The following is a 22,723-nucleotide window of genomic DNA, read 5'->3' on the forward strand; positions in this document are numbered from 1 at the left end:
TAGCATCTTTTATTTATATGTCTTTTATGTACACTTCCAAAACAATAATAAAAATGTTAATCATCAAGTTTCGAAATAACCTATACAGTTAAAATTCTTAAAAAGATACCAGAAATAATTGTCACAGATCTTAGTATTATGAAGTAGTTAACTGGTTTAAAATACATACTCGCCTACTTTGTATTAAGTGAAGTTATGAGCAATATCGAAAAAGATGTTGACGAGACAATGGGCAGTACATATAGAAGTAACTAAACGCCGAGATGAGCTGAATTAAAATGCATAAATTTTACTTCATATTTGAGCGAAATTATTGGCGGATCGTTACAGAAAGCACGTGATAAACCGGAAGATGTTTTTTTTTACAAACCAGGCGTCGAACTGAACTGAATCCGGAAAAAAAACTCGCAAATTTTCTGAAACGTTAACTTAAGGTCTGAAAATGTTCTTTAAAGTTCACCCAGTCATAATTGGGTAGACTAATGCATTAAAGCACCTATTGCTGATAAACAGAATAACGCGATTTAAAGTGGTAAATTAGTGATCATTTTTGTCCTTGCGTATTTTGATCTTCACGTTTAACGTTACGTGTCTGGACAGGATTTTGCTCTTTGATTAATGATATGATTGTGTGAGGCATGTTTTTTTTTTTATTCTTAGAAATTATAAAATTGTAATTCAGTGTTTCCAGTAACCAGTAATCTCCGTGCTGTTAATAGTGGTCGTTTCATAAGTGAAACGCATATATGATCGGTACGCATATATGATTGATTTCCTTATTTATAATTTATGTATTGGTTTTGAGGAAGATGGCAAAGGGGACGTTTCCAGTGATACCTGTCATCGAGGAAGGAACCCTGTTTAAAAAAATGCTGGTTTTGGAAAATGCCCGAAATTTCCTGGAAACAGAGTTGAAGACTTTCACAGGACAGGTAGGCTATGTTTTATATTTTTATTTGTGTAACTGAAGTTTGTCAATTAATGCTGCTGTTATTTTGTTTTGATATTATTGTTTTTCACCTGCCAACGTCCATATCCTTGCATCTGTACAGTTGGCTTTGTGGGTGCAATCTGAGTAAAGTACTTTATCTTGGGGTACAGCAGTAGCTTCCCAACCAAAGAGTTGAATCCACAACTTTCTGGCCAAGTGTTAAAAGTCCTAAATGCTATATTTATTATTATTATTATTATTATTATTATTATTATTATTGAAAGGAGTCTATATGAGTTTTTAATTACCAATTAATAATATCAATTGACACACCTATGTGGTAAGTGATCACTGAGCTATGCCCTTTCTTGGTTTAACAAATTTCAGGTGAAAAAACACGTGGAAACCTTCCTGAATCTGTCTGAGGAAGATTCACTACAAGAGTATATGCAAATTGTAAAGAACCTAGATGAGGCATGCAACATTATCCAACAGCTTTCTGCTCTTTTTCTGGAACTCAAAGGCGGTAAATATGTAAATGAGATTAAATTGTGTACGGTAAGGTCTTACATAACACCATAACAAACCTTTGTAGACTATTTTCAAACTGTCTTTCAGATAACACTAATAGCAGCAGTGTTTTAAGAGGTACATTATGCCATAGAAATGCATGTGAGTAATGTTTTATTGGATGAATTTATTGAAGTACCATGGAACAGTTTAAATTGTACAATTACTATTACAGTCAAGTTAACAAATGTAATTTTCACCACTTTTGGTTTTCTAGCTATTGACCCAGAAAGTTGCTTGTCATTGATCCCTGCGAATCCAAAGCATCACGTTTTACCTGCATTGAAGGATTCATCTGCTGAGAAAGGCTTCATAATTTCAAATGTTTTGAAGTTTGGTCCCATTTTGAAAAATGCTCTAATGGCTACCTCAGTTGCTAATGCAGTGCAAACTTTAGGATCTACATTAGCTTTACAGCAGATGCAAAAGCTTCTTACTTCCCCCAAAGAGGCATCTTCCAATACATCAGCATACTATAACCTTGAGATAGAAGTCTACAGATCGCTTCCTGGGCACAAGAACCGCACTTACAGTGACAACGGCAATGTAAAACCTCAGGAGCCCCTACCTTTAAAAAAGTGTGACAAGGTAAAAAGCAACATTAAGGATCCCTGTCCGTCATCAAATGAGACAGTCCAATCAAATGTGCCTGCACATTTATTAGGTTGTGCTTTTGGAAATGGTTTCAAAGTACAGCATCAAAAGCAAACCTCATCTCAACTCATTAACTACCTGAGACTGATTTCCAAGAGTGGCAGTGTTTCGGAAGCTGACTCGTTTAACGGAGATAATATGACCAGTGGTACACCGCACTCTGCATCAGCTGCCTTTTGGATGCATGTGAGAGCTGGCCAAAAGGATATCAGTAGTTATCATCATACTCCAGAAGATAGCTATTCAGTGGCAACTGGATTGAAGGACAAAGCCTCTTCCACATTGGATTCTTCTTTCCCTGTCTTTAAGCTAAAAGGAAAAGGCACAGATGGCTTATTGACCTATAGCTGTATGGTTGCAACCCAGTCTGAGTTATGGGATGTTTGTGATATCTTTATTCAAGAAGAAAATGTTCCTGAATGTGTTGTGGAACAAAACCCCTCATTGCCTGCTGGAAGGCACAGTGAATCTCACTGCAAGGAAACTTACAACTCACAGCATTTAGGTTCCTCTGGAGCACTTTTGTCTTCTGTTGGGCTTGAAGCTTCTTCCAGGAACAAGCAGTGTGTTAGAATTCCAGAATTCAGGATCCGAAAGTTTGCTGAAATGGAGGTGACTGTTACTCACTTAGTTGATCCCGGCGACTTCTATATTCAGAATACAGGCACTGAACTGAAAGAACTATCACAAAAGTTAATGTAAGTTGTTTTTAGTTAATTTCATGCTAGGCCACATTATAGATTTAGGAATCGGAAACAAGCCCTGTTAATATGAACATTTAGTATTTTGAATTTAGAAGGTTATAAAACTAATTGTAAGCCAAACTATTTTCTTTTGTGTATCATTGGCATTCTTTCTATTAAGTGGGCCATTTGTTTGATATATGTATGAAAGAATAATCAAAAACCGCAAACTTGATTGAATAAGTGTTTAACTGTTGTTTAGTTTGTAGATTGTGAATGAGAATTTACACAATATTATTTAATCGGACTTGTTTTTAAATAATGTAGACGTATCTGTGCCGTATTTGGTTTGATCTTTCCAGTTAGATTCTATACTTCAGAATGCATCTCCTCTAAGAAAAAGCAGTAAACTCATATGTAATGTGTTGGTTTAAGGTGACCCCTCTTACTACCACTGGTCAAAGCTTTTTTTCAGTAAAAGTCTGCTATAGAATGTAATTTCTGAAGCCTGTATTGTCTTTACAATCAGCAGCAGTAGTATGAAGGGAAATTCATCATACTGACTGGTGTTGCAGTTTGGAAACATTAGGGACATGGCATGTGAAAGTACCCATTATCATCTCAGAACCTTCAGATCAAAGAGTAAATAAAGCCAGAAGCTTCTTGTTCCTGTTTTTATTCTTATAGCAGTCAAGAATGGGGTCAATCCTTTGTTCAGATGAAATGCATCCCAGATATTGGAACCTATGTTGTTGGCTGGTTGCCCAATCTGAAACTATGGTGCCGAGCTCTTGTGGTCAAAATATGTGGAATACAAGAAGGTAGTTTTTTTTTCTACTCATTCCTTTTGTTATTTATTTGCTTATCAGGCAGCACTATCCAGGGAGACTTGCAGTAAACTGATGAATTACAAACAACGCTAGGAAAGGCAAGAATCAAAACATTATATATTGTTTACAGAGTAGTGAAGAGAGCAGTGTGATTGTCGTGTGTAATGTTTATCATTAATAAGAACAATAAGTAAATTGCCTTTTCAGTTTAAGAATTGAACATATGGTGTAAGAGTGGCTGAACAATATAATTGCAAGTGGAAAGATTGTAGGCACTGCCTGAACCGGTGAGTTTTGAACAGGGGCACAAAAAATGTTCGATAATGCATTTCTGATTTCTGGTAGTTAGCTCCACTGCTGATTAATGGGAGTGGACAATAAATGGACTACAGAAGTAGAAGAACACAGAGAGGAAACAGAAAGGAAAAGAAAATGCAGAGAGGGAGAGCATGCAGTGACAGATGAGAAACTGAAATGTCTGGGAGCAGAGCTGTGGGGCAGACAGTTGGCAAGAACTGGGGTTGTGATTCGGATATCTGCTGTGCAGCAGTATAGTGCCAACTGAGGGACTGCAGCGATGGTGTGGCAATGGCAAAGCAAGACAGTGGGATAACAAGACCGCTCTTGAATTCGGGAGGGAGGTTGGCAAAGACATAGTTACAGGAGAATAGGCAGGACCAGTTCTTGGATAATAGATTTGCATCCAGGAGGAGATCTGGGTATCTGAAATGGAAACAAGTAGACGATTTGAATGTCATCAGCATAAAAAATATTAAAAGGTAAGAAAATTGATGAGAGGACCCAGGGGGCAGGTGTATAGAGGAAACCAAAGGGAATCGAGGGTAGTGCCCTGGGGATCACCAGAGGAGAAAGCCAGACCTGGTAAATGCGATAATGGTTAATAGGAGAATCAAGAGACAACAGTGCCCGAAGTTTCAAGGTCAGTAAGTGTTGATAGGAGACTAGAGTGATCAACAGTGCTGAAGGCAGCAGAAAGAGGAGAGGGAGACAGATCAAGCTGCCTGAAGAGAATTGTTAATGGGAGAGCGGTCCAGGTTCAGTCTGCTGAGTGAACAATCGACTGATGAGGTTCAAGCAGCAAGTACAGTAAGAGAAAAGAGAGCTGTTAAGGAGGGAGGAAACGTATGAAAGGAGGTCAGGGGCATCAGCCTAGAAGAGTTGGGTGGGGCCAGTATCCTGAGTGCAGGTGATTGTTTTCTTTGCTCCAGGGTCATGAAGGTATCTGAGTCCGCTAGGTGTGTGGAAGTGGGAGAACTAGTTAGAAACATAGGGATTTATTATAACATGGACAGTGTTTCTGAAATGTCTAATTCTTTGAATTGATTTTAATTAAAGAACCTTGCTTGATATTCTGTGTTTGTTTTGTAGAGGCAGACATTAGTCAGTCTCATGGGTGTCTTCAAAACATCAAAATAGAGCTGGTGAGAATTGATTATGGAGACAAGGTGTGCCTTGCACTCAGTGATATAAGGGAGCTCAGCCCAGAATTAGCTGCTTTCCCTAAGCAGGCCTTGTGTGTCTCCCTGGCAAATGTAAGTATTAAAAAAAAAACATAATATATTCCATAACTTTTCAAAAACTGTACATCAGTACAGTAGTTAGTTGTTTTTTGTGGACTGACGTTCCATCACACACACACAAAAAAAAAGAAAAAGTAGCATATCAGTGAGCATCAGTGTCTTAGATTGTCTGTATTTATATATTATGAGTGGAAAATAGTCTTGGCTACTATAACTGTTGGTCATCTGTTGTTGGGTGCTGTAGGTATCCCCAGTACATGGAGTGCAGTGGTCCTCTGAAGCAATCAGATGGTTTAAGGAGACAGTGGAAGACAAGATACTGTATGCTAGATTGTATCCCCAGGAGGACAAAGTGATGGCAGAGCTGTTTATGGAGAAAGGAAAACTTGAAGCCATGAGGTTTGTGTAAATCCAGCCACCATCACTTCACTTGCACAGGCCAGTGGCAAACAGTACTGATTCCTATTTTTTTCACAATAATGCACACGTTTTTCAGTGTCATCTGGAGCAAACAGTGTTTGTAGTCAACCTTAAATCGGGACTAAAACTGATCAAAAGTAAATGACTAAAAACAACAAAAACCCATTAAATGAAAATGATTTATGTTAAAAACATGCACATTCTTCATATGAGTGATGCATATACGTATTGCCACATAAAACTGAATGAACAAAGAAGACAAGAGCTCTAACTACATGTTTGCATTGAAGGGGTGCTTTTTAGTTAAAACTAATCGCAGGTGTTCAGAAATTAGAAACTTGGACTAAGGCTCTCTAGGCTGCAGGGATTAAAGAGATACTGGCTTTATTTATTATTTTCACCTGGCAGCTTCAAAAACCAAGGCTTCCTGTACATAGGGCTGTAGAAAAACATTGGGAATTTTAGTGTTTAGGAACTCAAATCTTTTGGTTTTTCTGTGGGAGAAGAGTGACACGTATTGGAGTGCTGTATCTTTTAAAGTTTTGAATACATACAAAAATATTAAAATGGACTAAACTGATCAAAAAGGAAAAGTGTGGTGCACACAGGCAATGGTAGCAGTACTAACTAAATGTGTTTATTTTATTTTAAGGTAGTATTCAGGGAAATATTAATGAGAAACATTCTTTGACGCTATGAATAAAAATATACCTCAATAAAATATTTCACTTTCGTTGTGTTTCAGGAGAGGGCCTTCTGTTTCATTGAGACTGGCTCATGCTGGTCATGCAAAACACTGTAAAATGAAAAATGTTCACCTTGGGAGACGTAAGTATTTACTCCCACACACCTCCAAGTAACCTTCCTGGACTTTACTTAGAGTACTCATAGGCTAAAACAGGCGTGTCCAGATTACGGCTCGCCACCGTTATGGAAACGGTCAGCGAGTTAATTTAGAACTATAATTAGATTTGGCCCGATTGTAAGTAAAAGATGCAGTTTCTATTTTGAACACTAGGTGCCGCCATCACGTAAAATCACATCTCAAAACTGATAAGCTACCCCCTCTCCTCCACTTTACCCTTTTCAAAACTTTAATTCTGTACATTAACGTTATCAAGCTTTTCAAAATGGCGGAACCAAAGAAACGAAAAATTAACAGCTAATGCAGGAGATTCCAGCCACGCTGGCAAAATGAATAGTTTTTCAGAGGCAAGATGGCAAGAACAGTGATTCTTCAGTCCAAGGCACAGCATCACTTTTCCCATTAGTAGAGTAGTGCATAAAATTTGTGAAATCTTACGGGTATATTAAAATGAGATAATATCATTATTTATATAGGTCATTTCATGCATACAGTACAAAATGCTTAAAAATCATCTCTTGGGGTAGTCCCCTAAATTTAAAGGCAATTTGGTTATTGGAATGCACTAACATCTGGTATTATTTGTTTATTTTTATTATTAGAGGTAATCTGTGGCCCGCCACTCCATATTTGTTTTCTCCATCTGTCCCCCCAATAAAAAAACTTTGGACACCCCTGGGCTAGATGATCTTTTGTGCTGTCCTTTCAATCTATTCAACACTAGGGGGCATCCTCTTATAATCTGAGTTTTAAGTCCATTACATTCACTTCTGCATGCAAATAATTGTTGTTTTTTTATTTTGCAGGGAGTTCCAATGGCCATAAAACCAAACTCTTGTCAGAATGGAAGAAAAACATAATTTCTGCTTACTTGCAAAATAGAAAGTAATAGATGTCAAGGTTGTAAAATAGTTCAGGGGAGGAACAGGTCATTCTTTTCTGAAGGTTTTACTGCAGTTTTTCATTTGAACATGGGTCTTAATAACCCAAGTCAGCTATTATTGACTTAAATGGACCAATTGAACAACTTCTTATAGCTCTCAAGGTCTGCTGTTTTAAGGAGTTCTAGAACTGCGTTCACACTGTCTCTCCAGGACCAAGACGTCCCATCTCTTTTCTTTTAAAGTTTCAAAGCAAAGTACAATAATTGCAGTCCTACTGTGCTGAAAATAAAGATCGTCTTGATTACTGGATAGCCCTTTACTTGATAGTTCTTATATCAGTAGGTGTGCATATTGCCATTTTCACCACATTCATTTTATCTTCGCTGTACTGACATATAAGTTCTCATAACTCTGTTTTGGCTTTATACTTACAACCCCAGTAGACCTGGAAGTTTATAATACAGGTTGTTGGGAATGAGCTGTAAACTCATTGGTCATGATAGTTTATTGACAGATTGCATGATTGCATTAGTGCCTTGTGTGTAATAACAGTTAACGCACTGTGAAAGTTTACCATTCTGGAAGCTTTGTGTGCTTGGAGAACTAACAGCTGTTATGTCAAATTGTTACTCGCAGCAAGTCTGTGTAAAAGAATAAATGTTAAAAATGTTGTCAGGTGTGTAAAGAAAAGCATTTGTTGTCATTGTTTGTACAGATGTATCAACAGACTTTTGAAGGGGATTAAATAGAGTTCCATGGATGTTTGTCACAATCCATGAATAACCACAGAGCTAAACCTAGGTGGCAGGTTTAGCTACATTGCCAGGGTAGGGTTGAGATACATTAGACAAGGCACTCTTTCCAGCAAACAGTTGTTGTATAATAGTTACTGTACAAATTACTTTTCCTGTCATTTCTAAAGTGCCTGCAGGCTTTTAGTGATGAGAGACATGATGGTCTTCCAGTCCACAGTAATTCTGTTGTTTTGGTTTGACAGAAAAAAATGGTTCTAATAGCAGTTTTCTTTCTGGGATTTTTAAAAAAAAGATCATAGAAAATTTGTATTACGAGTGTTTTAAATTTAGATCTGCCCCCTGTATGATTGTAAGATTTACCGAGTCATGAAATGTATTATGATCAGTTCTGCATTACTGAAAAATGATGGCTTGTTCAACTTTGGCATTTTTAACATCTACTTTTAGGCAGATTGAAGCCATTTAGCCATTTTTAATTTGGTTTCACGTTTTCTTTATTGTATTTTTATTGTACAAATACCTAGGCCTTGCTTTTAGAATGGCTCTATAACTGCGTGACACACCCTTGTAAGATTCCTGCTTTGTCATACTTAACTTACATTATTGCTAGGTAAAAACAGGAAAACAGCCTTTGATGCAGAAGAGTTAGAAATCACTTGGTCCCATATCGGACCTGTGAATTGTGATCCAATGGATGGCCTCTAACAACAGTCCAGTTATTGCTGTAGGCATTCAGCATTTAGAGTCTCATGCTAGAAATCAACAAGAAACGCACCCTGATGTTTTCAAAGCTCAACTGCCAAGGACGTTTTCACTGATGGAGCTGTTCATGGATGATACAGCTACAGTTTTTTGTTTTGGGTGAAAGTCCTTTTTTTCTGTTGAATCATGAACCTGTGTGCAACTCTGTTCTCTAGTTTCTTCACCACCTGATGGATTCAACATCTCCTCTCCTTTGCTCTCAGTGTTCTCCAGTCGGGGAGTGCACAATCATGAGGTCACAAAGTGTTCAGCTTATTGGGATTGATCTATTGTGTGGAAAAGGGTTGGATTCATGTAAATGTATTAATCATTTTGTCTGTATAATCTGACGTTTGGATCTTAAACTGAAATAAACAGCCAGAGGTTAGTTTGCTGGATGTGACATCACATGATTCCCCAGCTCTGCTTTTAGATCTTACAGACGTTTTGACATGAATGTAGAGCACATGCTTTTAATTTTCTTCAGCATGATGCTGTGAAAGTTCATGCTGTCATATGTAAAAATGTTGTTAATGTTTAACCCTGTTATTTTGAATTTGGGCTTGTTAAATGCTGTGCAGTGGCCATTCTCAATCAGATTAAACATATCATGATATATAACAGGTTCCTAATTCCTGACCTTGGGGTCTGGATTCCAGTGATATTTTGTCTTGCAGTGTGTCTAATGTGTATTATGATTGTCTCCTCAACAGTTGAAGCCTGTGGACAAAGGATAGATAGGTCCATTTAAACGTTAACTGGGTTGTTTTAACATTTCTTATTGGTAAAAAGATGTATGTAACATGGGGAGACACATGAGAATTCAAGGCTCAGAAATGTGAAGCCTTAGTGTAAAATATTGCCACGATATGTTTAGCCCAATATATCCTTCCATAGATTAGCATGATTGCTCAGTGGATAGCCCTGTGTTTGGTTCCGGATGTACTGTAAGTTGCTATCTTTGTGAAGCTTGTATGTTCTCCCCTCCATTTGCGTGGGTTTCCTCCATGTGCTCCGGTTTCCTCCCATAGTCCAAAAACATACTGGTAGGTTCATTGGCTTCCGGGAAAAATTGGCCATATGTGTAAGTTTGTGCATGCCCGTGTTTGTGTCTGTGTCTCTGCCCTGCGATGGACTGATGTTCCATTCACCCTGTCACCTTCCTTGCTCCTGTTCCTTGCCGATCACAGGGGAGCCGGAGCCTCTGAATTGGATTAAGTGGTTAAAAATGGATTCATATGAATACTTCCTGACCCACAGATTCCTGACAGAATCTTAAGCATAAATATCCCAACGATGTAAGATAAGATCACTTTATCAGCCATATACGATTTCTTGTATTAGGAATTTGTGTTTTTGCATACCCCAACTTGCTCTCCATGACACACACACACAAACAAACAAGGATAGAAGTTTGGGGTCAGAGCACAGGGTCAGCAATTTATACGGTGCCCTTGGAGAAGTTGGGGTTAAGGGCCTTGCTCAGGGGCCCAACGGAGTAGGATTCCTCTGCCGGTTGCAGGATACTTCCAGGCACAGATCCTCAGCCACAGAGCCACCACACCACACCGTGAACCACTTGAACGGGCATTGATTAAAAAAAGTTTTTTTTTCCTTATTTGAAATAGTTTGAAGATCTCTGTTTGAAATGCAACTTTCAGATAGTAAAGATATGATTCTTAAATTTGAGTTTAAATCTTTTGTTGTCCCTTTTTTGTCAATATTTGCAAGTTAATGTTAAATGTTATTTGACATGGAATGTGATAGATTTCTAGATTGGAAACTGCTTTACTCTGCATTTTGACTTAACCTGTGTGTCACCCTTTCCTGTTGTTGTTACCTGTCTTAGAATTAAGATGTTAAACGTGTTAGTTTGTGGAAACTATGGGCAAGCTGTAACTGAAATCAACTTTAAGCTTTTCCAGCCTACAATCCACATTGGGACATTTTTTTAGTTTTGAACGTTAAAATAGTCATTAGTGTTGTATACGAGAGAAACAGTTCTTAATAATAGAAAGGGAAATAATTTGCACCACAACAGAAAATAATAGTTTCCTTATAGATTCCAAAAAGGCAAATGTATTTCCTATTTCCCTGTCATTATAATGTTAGCAGTTGGTTTTGGAATCTGTTAACTTTATTTTATTATCTTTCCTGTGTGATTCAATCCTGTTTGTCAATAAGGGGTGAAACACCCTGGTACGTGCAAGCGGACCTACAGTATTCGTAACATTTGAGGACTTTAGTCAGATGAATGTGTTAATCAGTAATCTTCTAATAGAGTTTTGTCTGAAGTTTTTTCCTGCCTTGAAAGTATGATCCAGCTGTTTGAAGATTATATAGAGCTTTTTAAAATTAATTGTCACTACCACCTAGAGTTGTTAGTACATCTTTCCACTCAAAGACGTCCAAAATGTAATGCAGAATATACAGAATTCAAAAACGATAAAAATGCAGTTTACGTTGGAATTCTAGGACTGCTTGTATCTCTGTGAAGTCGCTAAACTGTGTTGGTCACAAACCCTTACTGCTGTTTTTTATAGTTAGCAGAAACACTAGTCTTTCGGTCTGCAAATTTAACCGGTACTTAATAGCAGAAGAATAAGGATAGTCCAATACTTTAAAAACTGCCAACTGCGATTAATAATATCCAGCATTTTGTCTAAGTCACGTTTTGCAGTCCGTTAACGAACAGTACTTTTGAAATCTAATATTCAATGTTCGTTTCATCTACACTGTATTTACAATCTTAAATTTCTGGATATTTTTAGAATGTAGTCGGCAATGCACCCATTTTTAAAAGGGAAAGGTAAAGGTTCATAAGCTTTACTTTCAGGGCTTTAGTGAAAATAGATGTTGTCTTCATATAATGGTCACAATATGCAATTCTCAAATCTCCGATTCTGTCGTCAGTGTTTGCGGCAAGGGTGTGTTAAATATAGACTAAAACATTTACAACGCATTCAGTATATGAAATGTATGGAGAAAACAAAGAGTTCAGAAGTAAACTTCATGTGCCGCCGCCAGTGATTTCATCAAGAATAATGTCGGGTACTGTACGGCCAATCAAAGCAACATTGTGATAGCTTTCCTGATCAAACAGCTTTTTGTGATCAAACAGTCTGTGTAAAGAGCTAAACACATTAAGGATAAACATTTGGTATCAAGTATCTAAAAGCTCCCTTTCATTTATACAATTCCTGTGTTGTAGTGGTTAAAGAAGCTGCCAGTATTGGATTAAAAAGTTGTAGTTACCACAATTTAAACCGTTTAAGAAATATCGATTTAAAGTGGGAGTTGATTGACTATTTATCATTAAAAGAATACGTTATCTTAACAAAACCTTATCCTAGTTATCGCAGCCATGCAAATAACTTTAGCTAAAGTTTAAATTGCCAGTCTTTACCAGAAGATGATTGGGTAGTAGCCACGGTTTTTTTTTTAACGAGATATGTCATGAGTTCATAGTCAAGGACAAACCTCTTGATAATAAAATGTGAACTCAGTGTAAGGGATTTCAGAACTCCTGAAGATCCAGCTCCGATTTGTGCTGCGGTGTGTTGTAAGTACAAACTGTATTTTTGTAACTTTTAAGTAGTCTAAGAACTTGGCTGTTTGTTTTCTTGTTACCTAATCCAGATGTTTCTTAACTACATCGTACATTTGTCATATGAACTCAAAATATTTAAGGCAAATTTCTGATCGGTAGGGTGCTTTAAACACTAATTATTTGTAAAGGTATATACGTTTTTAAAAGTGTGGGATGTAAAAAAATACTTGCATTAAATCGGATGTTTGAAACTTGAAATCTCAGCGTCTTCCTTCCTATGAGGGAAACTATTTAGAATATGTATTTTCGGTCAAGAAGGCACCCAAGACAAATATCCAGTCAGGTCAGTTTTTTTAAATAGCCGTCTGGCTAGGTCAACCGGTTGGTGCACTGGTTGCTTTCACGAAAAGATACTATATAAATTGAGCCACCGGTTTGGGCAGCAATACCATGGTATGGTTCTTTATTTTTTCTTGTTCTTATTTCTCTTATTCTTTTAATTTATTTTCACTTTGTTACTTTAGTTGTATTCTCATTTGGCTTTAAGAGTATCCAGAACATAATAGCATAATAGCCAGTAGCATGTAAATGCGAGCGTTATTATATAGGCCCTACGGGTACAGTATATTTTCAAATTGCATGTTTGATAGGAGGTGTTAGTCATGTTTCTTTAATGATCGATAGGCACCTGAATGTAAAACACAGGCCAGTGTTGGTGAATCTCCTTATAAGGTGGAGAAAAAAAATCCAATACTTATACTAAATGTAAATATGAATTGGAATAAACCACTATATAAATATATTTTTTATCTTATACTGTTTCCTTGTATAATAAGCTTTACTCAGTTGGATTCTGTTTTATTTGCAAGACATCATCACAAAACACAAAACCAAAATACCGTAATCGAAGCCAGGTATTCATAACCGATATTCATAGGACAGAATTCATTTATGAAAAATAAGAACATTTTTTTATTAAATAACGATATGCCTGTAGTTTCCACACAATAATATTCAGTATTTATATAATTATTGTTAATGGTGCATAATATATCTTTATTGATACATTTGTAATGGGTGCAGTTTATGATGTAAGCCTCATAAAAAGGAAAAGCATTTTAGAAATACCAATCTAACTTCTTAATGTCTTATCACTATAGAGTAATACAAAAAGATTAAAAGATTTTAGTACATTTTTTCCATTTATCTAAGAGCAAATTGTAACAATTTAAACATATATGTAACATGTCCAAGAAAGAAGGCCAGAAACAAACTAATTAATCAAGTTTAAACTGTTTTCTAGTGTGAGGAAAATTCAATTGGCTGTTTTTCAAACTAAATGAAAGCATAAAGACTGCATTGGGACATTCTCTGTTACAGGCAATAGATGAGTCTGTATTTTGTAATAAGATTATTACTTATTACAAAATAGTGATATTGCAAAATACCACTGCTAATCTAAATCATGTTGAATGCTGTAAAAGAATAATATAATAATGGACAGTATAACAATGTCAGCCTTTCTTTGGAATGTGGAAAAAGTGTAACTCCTGCTCTTGTTTCTTTACTCTGTGAACTAATTTGACTTAAATTGAGTCATCTTTGGTGGGATCACCCAAAGATAAGGGTCAACACAAATTGCAACATTCCTTATTTCCAGCACTGCTACACCTATGTTATCAAATCAGTATGTTGCATTTTTAGATCAAAGGCCAGTACCACAAGCTGACCTAACATGGCAATACAGATGTAGAGTAAGTGGATACCATGCATGAAGGGAATGTTTTTGTGATTTTTTTAATACTGCTAGAATTGAAGGTTTGCTGGTTCTGAGACACTTTTGCTAGACTACACCTATGATGGGTTTCATGATGGCCTTCCAATTAAGCCCTGATACTGTAAAACATGCAGACTTAACTACTAGCTTTTAGAAATAAACCATTAAACAAAATAAACCATTCCCTACAGAAAGAATTGGGACATAATACCCTCTTATAAAGTTCAGAGTGATAGCATAATATTTAATTAGTACTCACAATTAACTCCATCATTTTGAACATATTTCTAACAGACTACGTCAAAATAGCAAAAATGCCTATTTGAGAATGAAATCTGCCTCCGGAGTTTGCGTGATTAGCACCCAAAATCTCACAAAGCAAACTGCTTTCTCCTACTTTTTATTACCGCCTCATTTGTTTTGCGTCGACTGTAAATCTTTGTATTAGCTTCCTCAAATGGGGGTGGTGGAAACAGTCGCTTGAATAAACTCACAAATAGTTTGCAGCCAACGACGCAAGCTGGATGATAGTGATGAGAATAATGTTTATTGTTGCAGACGCACATTTGAAGTCACAAGGAGAAAGGACTTCATTAGAGGCATGAAGATTGTGCTTGTTCCAGGCACTGTACTGTGTTGCCTGGAGGGCTTGTAGTTATACGCTTACTATAACCTTAGACACATATGGCATAATTAAAACATGAATCACTAAGTGTAACAAAACAAATAATTGATGTATGTTTCAGGATTAAAGTGTTAATAGCATAAAATGCAACTTTCTTTTGGAATGCCAGGGGTTCTATTCATTTTCTTTGTCTTCCAAGACAAGTTTTAAAGAATTTAGATTTCATGACATATGGTAACATATGACATATGGTAACTACAGGAAAAGGTTCCTTCTGAGCCATATTAGTGAAATCCTCCATTTCATCTTCCCCTTGACAATTAAGCAACTGGTCAGTTGATTGAAGAAGATTGGATGATGTCTTGCTAATGAAAGAGTTAAGACGTGCACACAAGAAGGAGTGGTAGGTTAAAATGAAGTCATTGGGTTCTGACGTCTTGTTTCAAAGGTTCACTGATTTAATGTGATGGCACTACCTAGTGCTTGTGATAGTTACCCATATTGTATGCCTTTGAATAATTAAAAACTCATGGTACAAGATAAGAAACAAATCTATGAGAACTTTCCAATTTTTTGGCGTGGCTTTTTTGATTCAAGTTTACGTCAGACACACCCTTTATCTCCCTTGTTCCATGAAAAACAATAAATAATAGGGGGAAAGCTTTTTTGTGTCCACACAGATTCTTTCTTTTGCGGAGGGTAGGCGGAAATCAAGGCGTTTGATCTGAATTCTAAAGAGTCTTGTTAGCTTCATAAAGGCCACCATTGTATGTAAATAGTTTATATAAGAGCATATGACTGCTACAGTGCAGGGTAGTGTCTAGTGTCAGGGAATTCATTTGCAATTTCCAAAGACATGGTGTTCTAGTGAACCGATCCTTTCACTGACAAGCTTACACTGATGTTAATCCAACTGTTTAAGGACTTGTTTGTGCACAGACCCACCTGAAGGTAAATGTATTTTTTTCATTTTTAAACAGGAAGAAAAATACTTTTTTTATTAGTTCTAATCCCTTTTGATAAGAAGCTAAGAAATAATATATACTGTTTTAAATAAATTAGATTTGACTCAATTTATATATTTACTTTTCTGTTTGGCAGACAGAGTTTTAGCTAATTAGTCCTGTGTGTAACAAAACTGTGGAAAATTAAATATTACAGTATAAGGTGTATTTTCCAGGCTATCACATCCTGAAGGTTGTAATTGATTTTGATGTGTTGTTCATCTTGTTGTCATAAGCATTTCTACTCATGAGCAATCAATATGTTTTCATATCTGAAGGAACCTAAAGTTCATCTGCAGGATCCTTTGGACTTTATCATTGTGGTGTAATACATATTTGCTTTAACTGTATTGCTTTACCTCTCATCCCCAGCAGGCTGGTATTACCTGCTGATAATGTGTTTTTACAATGGTCATTAACTTTTTTTAATGGAGAAAGGCTACTGTGCTTGAAACAATAAGAGGTTTGGCCCAGGGCGGGAGCACATTTCAGTCTTATTATTCATTCCACCCTAAACTAAACCACCTCATTCATGATTATTCCATCCATGAAAATTCTACGTCTTGAACTGTCAATATTAATTTTCATAAGATCGTTTTTATTCACTTTGAAGCCCAGAGGTTCTATAAGACCAAAAGTGAGGACTCATCTAGAAGACTGACAGTACCAGGAGAACCTCTTAAACACTTTTGGGCCCATGTTTACAATCTAAACTGCAGTGAACCTATAGTCCAATTACAAAACTGCAAACAGTCATCAACTATTCACATTTACTTAGAATTTTGTCTTCTATCCCCCAAGGTGGTTATGATGAGAAGATGAAAGCACAATGTTCGGAATGTAGTTTGGTCCATATATCCAGTTAGGGCACTTTCCAGTCATTCATCCAGAGCCTGGTTGCTTCTCCACTGCATCTGTGATACCCAGAGTGGGGCAACAATATAAAAAATGCTACTCGGTAGTCACGCTGCTTCGCAACACTTTTCTGATTGGGTATGAAAGGTGAAATGTGATCCTTCGCTGTCGAAGGCAGTCTCTTTCCCCAGTGAAGTAGACTTGACGCTACTGGTGAACTCCCATTTCGGTGGACACTCCTATGTGTCCACTAGATTCCAGCAGGTCAACATTGTTCACTGATTTGGATGCTTATGACACCTACTACTGAGCCTGGTAAACTAGGGGGGGAAAATCCTTGGAGGGTGATAAATGGATGATGGAAATAGCTTAAAGTCTGCAATAAGATGTTTTCAAAGTTCTTTAAAATTACAGAAACTCTCATAGAATGCTTCTTTGCAAGGCTGGTAGAGTTTGATAGCTAGTTTTCTAGTACTGGAAATCTTAGCAAAGACTTTTTCTCACTTGTGGGAGGCAAAGCAAAGAATGGAGTTTTTCTAATCAGGTATTGACAAATTTAAAATGGTTTTAATTAACTAATTTATTTATAAATATGTTTAGAAAGTTTCTTGTGATTTTAGTGTTTGTGAATTGTGTATTCTATTTCAACAGTACTGTTGAAAATATCCTCAGGGAAACTATGTTTTAATAATAGCACTGCTACAACATGTGGCACAATTGGCAGTGTGTTTGTTAGGCAGCTGTTGTACGACCATTGCGAAAGGATAGTTGAGAAACGAGGTAATGAGGTAATCTAACTTCATCTAGTTTTGTTAATCTCACAGTATTTAAGGGAACAAAAGAAAAACTGCCACTAGTAAATCCAATCTGGACTAATAATAATAATATATATATTTTCATCTGTACATCGACATCTCATAACCTTCTCCTACCTCTTCATTTTCAGACCTGGAACCAAAAATGAATTGGGCGTCTTTTTATGCCGTTATAAGCGGTGTAAATAGGCATTCCACTGGAATTGGTCGCATCTGGCTCTCCGTCCTTTTCATCTTCCGAATCATGGTCCTTGTGGTAGCCGCAGAAAGCGTCTGGGGAGACGAGAAGTCAGGATTCACCTGCAACACCCAGCAGCCGGGTTGCAACAGCGTCTGCTACGACCAGTTCTTCCCCATATCCCACATCCGTCTCTGGGCGCTTCAGCTCATCCTGGTGTCTACTCCTGCCTTGCTGGTAGCTATGCACGTCGCCCACCGACGGCATATCGATAAGAAGATCCTTAAGCTGTCCGGGCGTGGCAGTAACAAAGAGCTGGAGCAGATCAAATCTCAGAAGATGAAAATCACAGGAGCTCTTTGGTGGACCTACATGATCAGCGTGATTTTCCGAATCCTCTTCGAAGCTGCTTTCATGTACATATTCTACCTGATCTACCCAGGTTACAAGATGTTCCGGCTGGTCAAGTGCGACTCCTACCCCTGTCCCAACACGGTGGACTGTTTTGTGTCCAGACCTACAGAGAAGACCATCTTTACTATCTTCATGCTGGCTGTCTCAGGAGTCTGTATTCTTCTCAACATTGCAGAGGTGTTTTATTTAATTGGAAAGGCCTGCACTAGACATTTTCAGGATCCAGAAACCAGCTCCAAAGGGTCATTTTACGGACATAAGTTCTCTACCTACAAGCAGAATGAGATCAATCAGCTTCTCTCCGATCACTCCATGAGAACAAAAACCAATGGCGTCCGAAGGAATCCTAGTTCAGAGAAAGAAGACAGGTGTTCAGCTTGTTAGGTTGACCTGTTTAATTTCTTTAAACTAATCTCATCCATTTAACTAATCAAGTTTAATCAGGAGCAGGCCAAAGCTTAGCATGGATATATTTTTTTTACTTTGGTATTTAGGTACAGAGCCTAAATCCATTCACTACTGTAGGAATGCTATACAAAGCTGTGAGAGATCAATGCTTCCTATTTTTTGGGGTGAGGGGGGCAGAGGGTTAAATAAAACTTCAAACCTTAACTACTTCACTCCCAACCAGTTTTGCATTTTGCTGCCCATGCAAGAAACTAATACAAGACGTGCTAACCCAAATATCGACTCAAGCAAGTGTTATACAAAGAAAGGACAGTTTACACCTTTTACAGTGGTGTAAAGGGACCAGCATGGAATACATGATTCACAGCACACTCTGGCAGTACATTACAAGACAGCAATGGTTATACAGTGGTTGGATTTTAAGGGACAAATGACTCTCAAAAGCAAAAGCATGTTTTTATAACATGACTTATAGTAAAGAACATCTTGTCTCTTGGAGCTAAAGAAAGCGTGAAAGACTTGGTATACACTTGACATTGTCTGCAGCATGGGAATAAGAATGCATTCAGAAAAAAAAAACATTTGACCATGCTGCATTGAAATCTGTATACCACAAATCAAGAAACAAAGTAGAGAACAAAGTGGGCAGACATTTGCTTTCCCAGCTTAAGATGGAAGTAGTGGAATATCAGGAAAGTAAGAGACCTTTGGACTTTTATGCTTGAAGGATTATTAAGGTTTGTTGAATCCTTAAATGATCCCAAATATGTGCCTGAGTGTATTACATGAGAATCAGACAAAGCTTTTGAATCAGTGGTATTTTACAAAAACATTTTTATACTTAACCATCAGTAACATTTTTATGTGTTTACAGAAAAACATATTTTGAAACATAATTCTGCTTGCTAGAGGTTTATTACTGAGCACATCCACTTGTCAGTTCACTGAACTCATTTAAACCCATTTACTTTTTAATTTACCATTTACCATTTAATGAATACCTCATCCTTAATATCAGCCATTCATTCTGGGAAATAAGTGAGATTGCACTAAGTGGGACTAAATGATCAATCTGAATTGCACTGGGATAAATTGTAAGTTTGCTTCAGCATCTTTTCAGTGTTGAGCCAAGCCAGAGGATGATGGAGATGCAACGTACTGTTACTCAAATTGACAATTAACACAGTGACAGAGGTAGAGAAGAACAATGCAGTTTTGCATTGCAACTCAAACATGGATTATCCCATGATAGAATGTTGGTCATTTAGTCATAAGGCTGCCAAATACCTGTATACTCTTCACTTTATAAAGTTCACATTATATCATGGGTGATTAGAAGCCTTATTATTCACAGTTATTTATATGTCCAATTAAAATTGCCTTTAGAAGTATAAAAAAGACATAGTTAGAAACCATAATAAATGTAATCATTCCTCTTAAAAAATTACTGGATGGGCATGGAATTTATATCCTGCATTAGGTGTTTGTCATGAATAATCATATTTATTGTTACAATTGCCTTTTCCTGTTGGGTCTGTTAAAGGTTAATCATATATCTGTCAGTGGAAATGTATTTGCTTCAGTATTTTTAGTTTATAGTACATTGCGTTTCTGTACATCGAATGAAATACATTTTAGAAACACTTGTAGTCTCATGTAAGGAATAACCGCTATACAGTAGCAGCGCTTTGCATAAAATGGCAGAAAATAATGTAACATAAACAATTTGTGAGTTGGAGTCAGAACACTCTTTGTTTTAAGAATATTCTAAACAGCCAGTTCAACCTAAATAAGAGGAAACTGAAAATGGTTTCACAACCTACTGGGATAAATGATTATTATCCCAAATTACTGTTTTAGAACAAGAATGTTTACTTCTATTTATTTGAAATAGCACATAATTATTTTGTTTTAGTCAGCATTATTCCTGGGATTACAAAATCTAACTGCAAAACAAGCAACACTTTTTTAGTATAAGTATAAATGTATTAATTTCTTTTATTATTTTTGTGTTTTTGTTTCATTCAGTCAGCATTCCTGATTTCTACTGGTACTGTATCTCATTCATAAAGCACAACTAGTGATATTTTTAGATATTTGATATTAACTATTGATATTAGTAGTTTTGAGTTGACTTTAGCTGCATCTCAAATGATAAGGACCTTGTATATATCACTATTGTAAATTAATACCATAAAAATATATGCTTTCTGATGTCTAGGTTTAAATTCTGTGATTAAGGGGCAACTTTGAAAGGGATTTTCTCAAAGTCCCGTCAGATTAAGATCCACATATTTATCCGAGAAGGAAAAAGGAATCATGTCATTTTCTGTTTATATTACAATTTTCAGAATATCTTTTCTCCCCCAAATTGAAAAATTTTCAATGTAAATGTCCTTCCCAGGAAATGATTACTTTCTTTGACAAATACTAATAGAAGGAAATTAGCTTTTTGTATGGTGGTGAAGGTTATGGCGCTGTACAAAATGTTTTAAAAAATGAAGAATTGAAACAGCTTCACTTTAATGTTAATAACAATTATATAACTTAATAAATGTGTCATTTGTGCAAAGTAAATATGAACCTTGCCTCCCTTAAATCTTTAAAGTAATAATAAGTTGTTTTTCCTTGTTCATGACTTTATATGTATACGTAAGAGTAAAGGTGTTAAAAACAGGAAAGGCAGTGGTTTATCTTAAATGTTCTTTTGAAAAGTATAGCTTCTCAAACGTACACTTCTTGAACGTTCAGAAAATGGACTTTACCAAGTGAAGTACTTTACTTTCTTAGGTGAAGTACAATACATGGACACTGTGTAAACAGTTTTTTTGTGTAGAAACTTCTCTGAGAGAGAGAGAAACATGCAGCACGTTTGTGAAACCGATAACACAGCGGACAATTGCAGTCTGTGCATATCAGAAGAAGCCACTAGAGGGAGCCTGACAAGGTCAATGACAAGGCAGTGCCAGTCCCAGGACATTTGTTCTGTGTCTGCTAGCTAAAAAGACCAGGATTGCTTTACTTTTCAGAAACCTAACTAGCCAGGTTTAATCCCTGAAGTGGTCACAAGAGGGCAACAATGCCTCAATTCGAGTGGCTCAGAGATTTAGCCAACTCGAGTATTCCAGTGTATTTAATTGAAACAATTAGTTTAGGGTGATTGTATTTGCAAAAGTATTGCTGTTATTGTTTTAACATTATTTTTAATAGGATATAATATAATAATATTTAATATAATATAAACATTTGTATATACTCATATTCGCTGTAGATATAGTATATTATATGCACATATATTTACATCCACTATCTGAAATCCGCTTCCTGAAAAGGTTTGCAATAACCTAGAACTTATCCTTGAAGCACAGTGTGCAAAAGTAGGACTGTACTCAGGACAGGATATTAGTCCATCATCCACCATAGACACACGATCTAGAGACACCACCTAGTCCTTACCCACTAATTCTCCACCCCTGTCTTTTGTCCTTTGTTATTCCTGGTCATCCCCCATGGTCGTTACTCGGCTGCCATTCATCATCTCATGCTCACTGGATTTTCCAATGTGACTGGACCTGACCACCGTGTAACTCCTACGAGCTGGGGCGGTTTGTAGCTCTTCGGCCTCTAGCTCTCCATACTCTAGAAAGCAAGTGGGCTCCTCACAGGCGCCATGATGCCTGCTCTTCTCTTACAGCTCTTCCTGATGCTGTCTCTTCTCCCCCAGAGCTCTGGCACAACTGCAACCCCAGGGCTGCTTCTTTTTCCTTCACCCCTCCTTCTCTACCACCTCCTCCCTCGTTTCTTTGTCGGGCCAGCTCACCACATGTTCGGCCCCCACCTGACCTCAAGCCATCTTTCTTGCTACCCCTGTAGATGCCCTTCTTGTCCCTGAAGCTCATTCCACAAGCACATATCAGCAATCTGCACTGAGTTTGAGCTCAGAAATGATGACCAGCGGCCACAGCGCAGATGTTCTCAAGAGTATGGCACCTATATGTCCTCACAGACCATCAGTTTAGCCACTGTTTCTTGGGGTTCGCACATTTATTCATGTGTAGCAAATGGACAAGTCAGATCAGGACATGTACTGTACATTCAGAACTTCAAGCTTGATTCCACCATTAGCCTTGCACATCTCTTTATTCTTCTTCTTACTGCCTTATATTGTGTCAGTCATTTCATTTACGCACCGATACGATCAGCACATGGTTATTAATCTACCT

At 37.1% G+C, this 22,723-nt stretch overlaps 1 protein-coding gene across 1 annotated transcript; it reads left to right on the forward strand.

Annotated features, from left to right (window-relative positions):
- Positions 1–322: 322 nt before the first annotated feature.
- Positions 323–21,083, forward strand: LOC148653847 (uncharacterized). The gene is made up of 12 exons (XM_088597514.1): positions 323–434; positions 810–932; positions 1,319–1,457; positions 1,550–1,603; positions 1,719–2,853; positions 3,526–3,659; positions 5,058–5,221; positions 5,454–5,608; positions 6,375–6,457; positions 7,301–7,379; positions 12,720–12,877; positions 17,632–21,083. The coding sequence occupies exons 2-12, from the start codon at positions 810–812 to the stop codon at positions 18,474–18,476; spliced, it is 3,069 nt and encodes a 1,022-aa protein (XP_088453640.1). The 5' UTR covers positions 323–434; the 3' UTR covers positions 18,477–21,083.
- The last annotated feature ends 1,640 nt before the right edge of the window (positions 21,084–22,723 follow it).

Source organism: Lepisosteus platostomus, chromosome 10 (assembly GCF_059453375.1).
Source record: "Lepisosteus platostomus isolate fLepPlt1 chromosome 10, fLepPlt1.hap1, whole genome shotgun sequence".
Classification (NCBI taxonomy): Eukaryota; Metazoa; Chordata; class Actinopteri; order Semionotiformes; family Lepisosteidae; genus Lepisosteus; species Lepisosteus platostomus.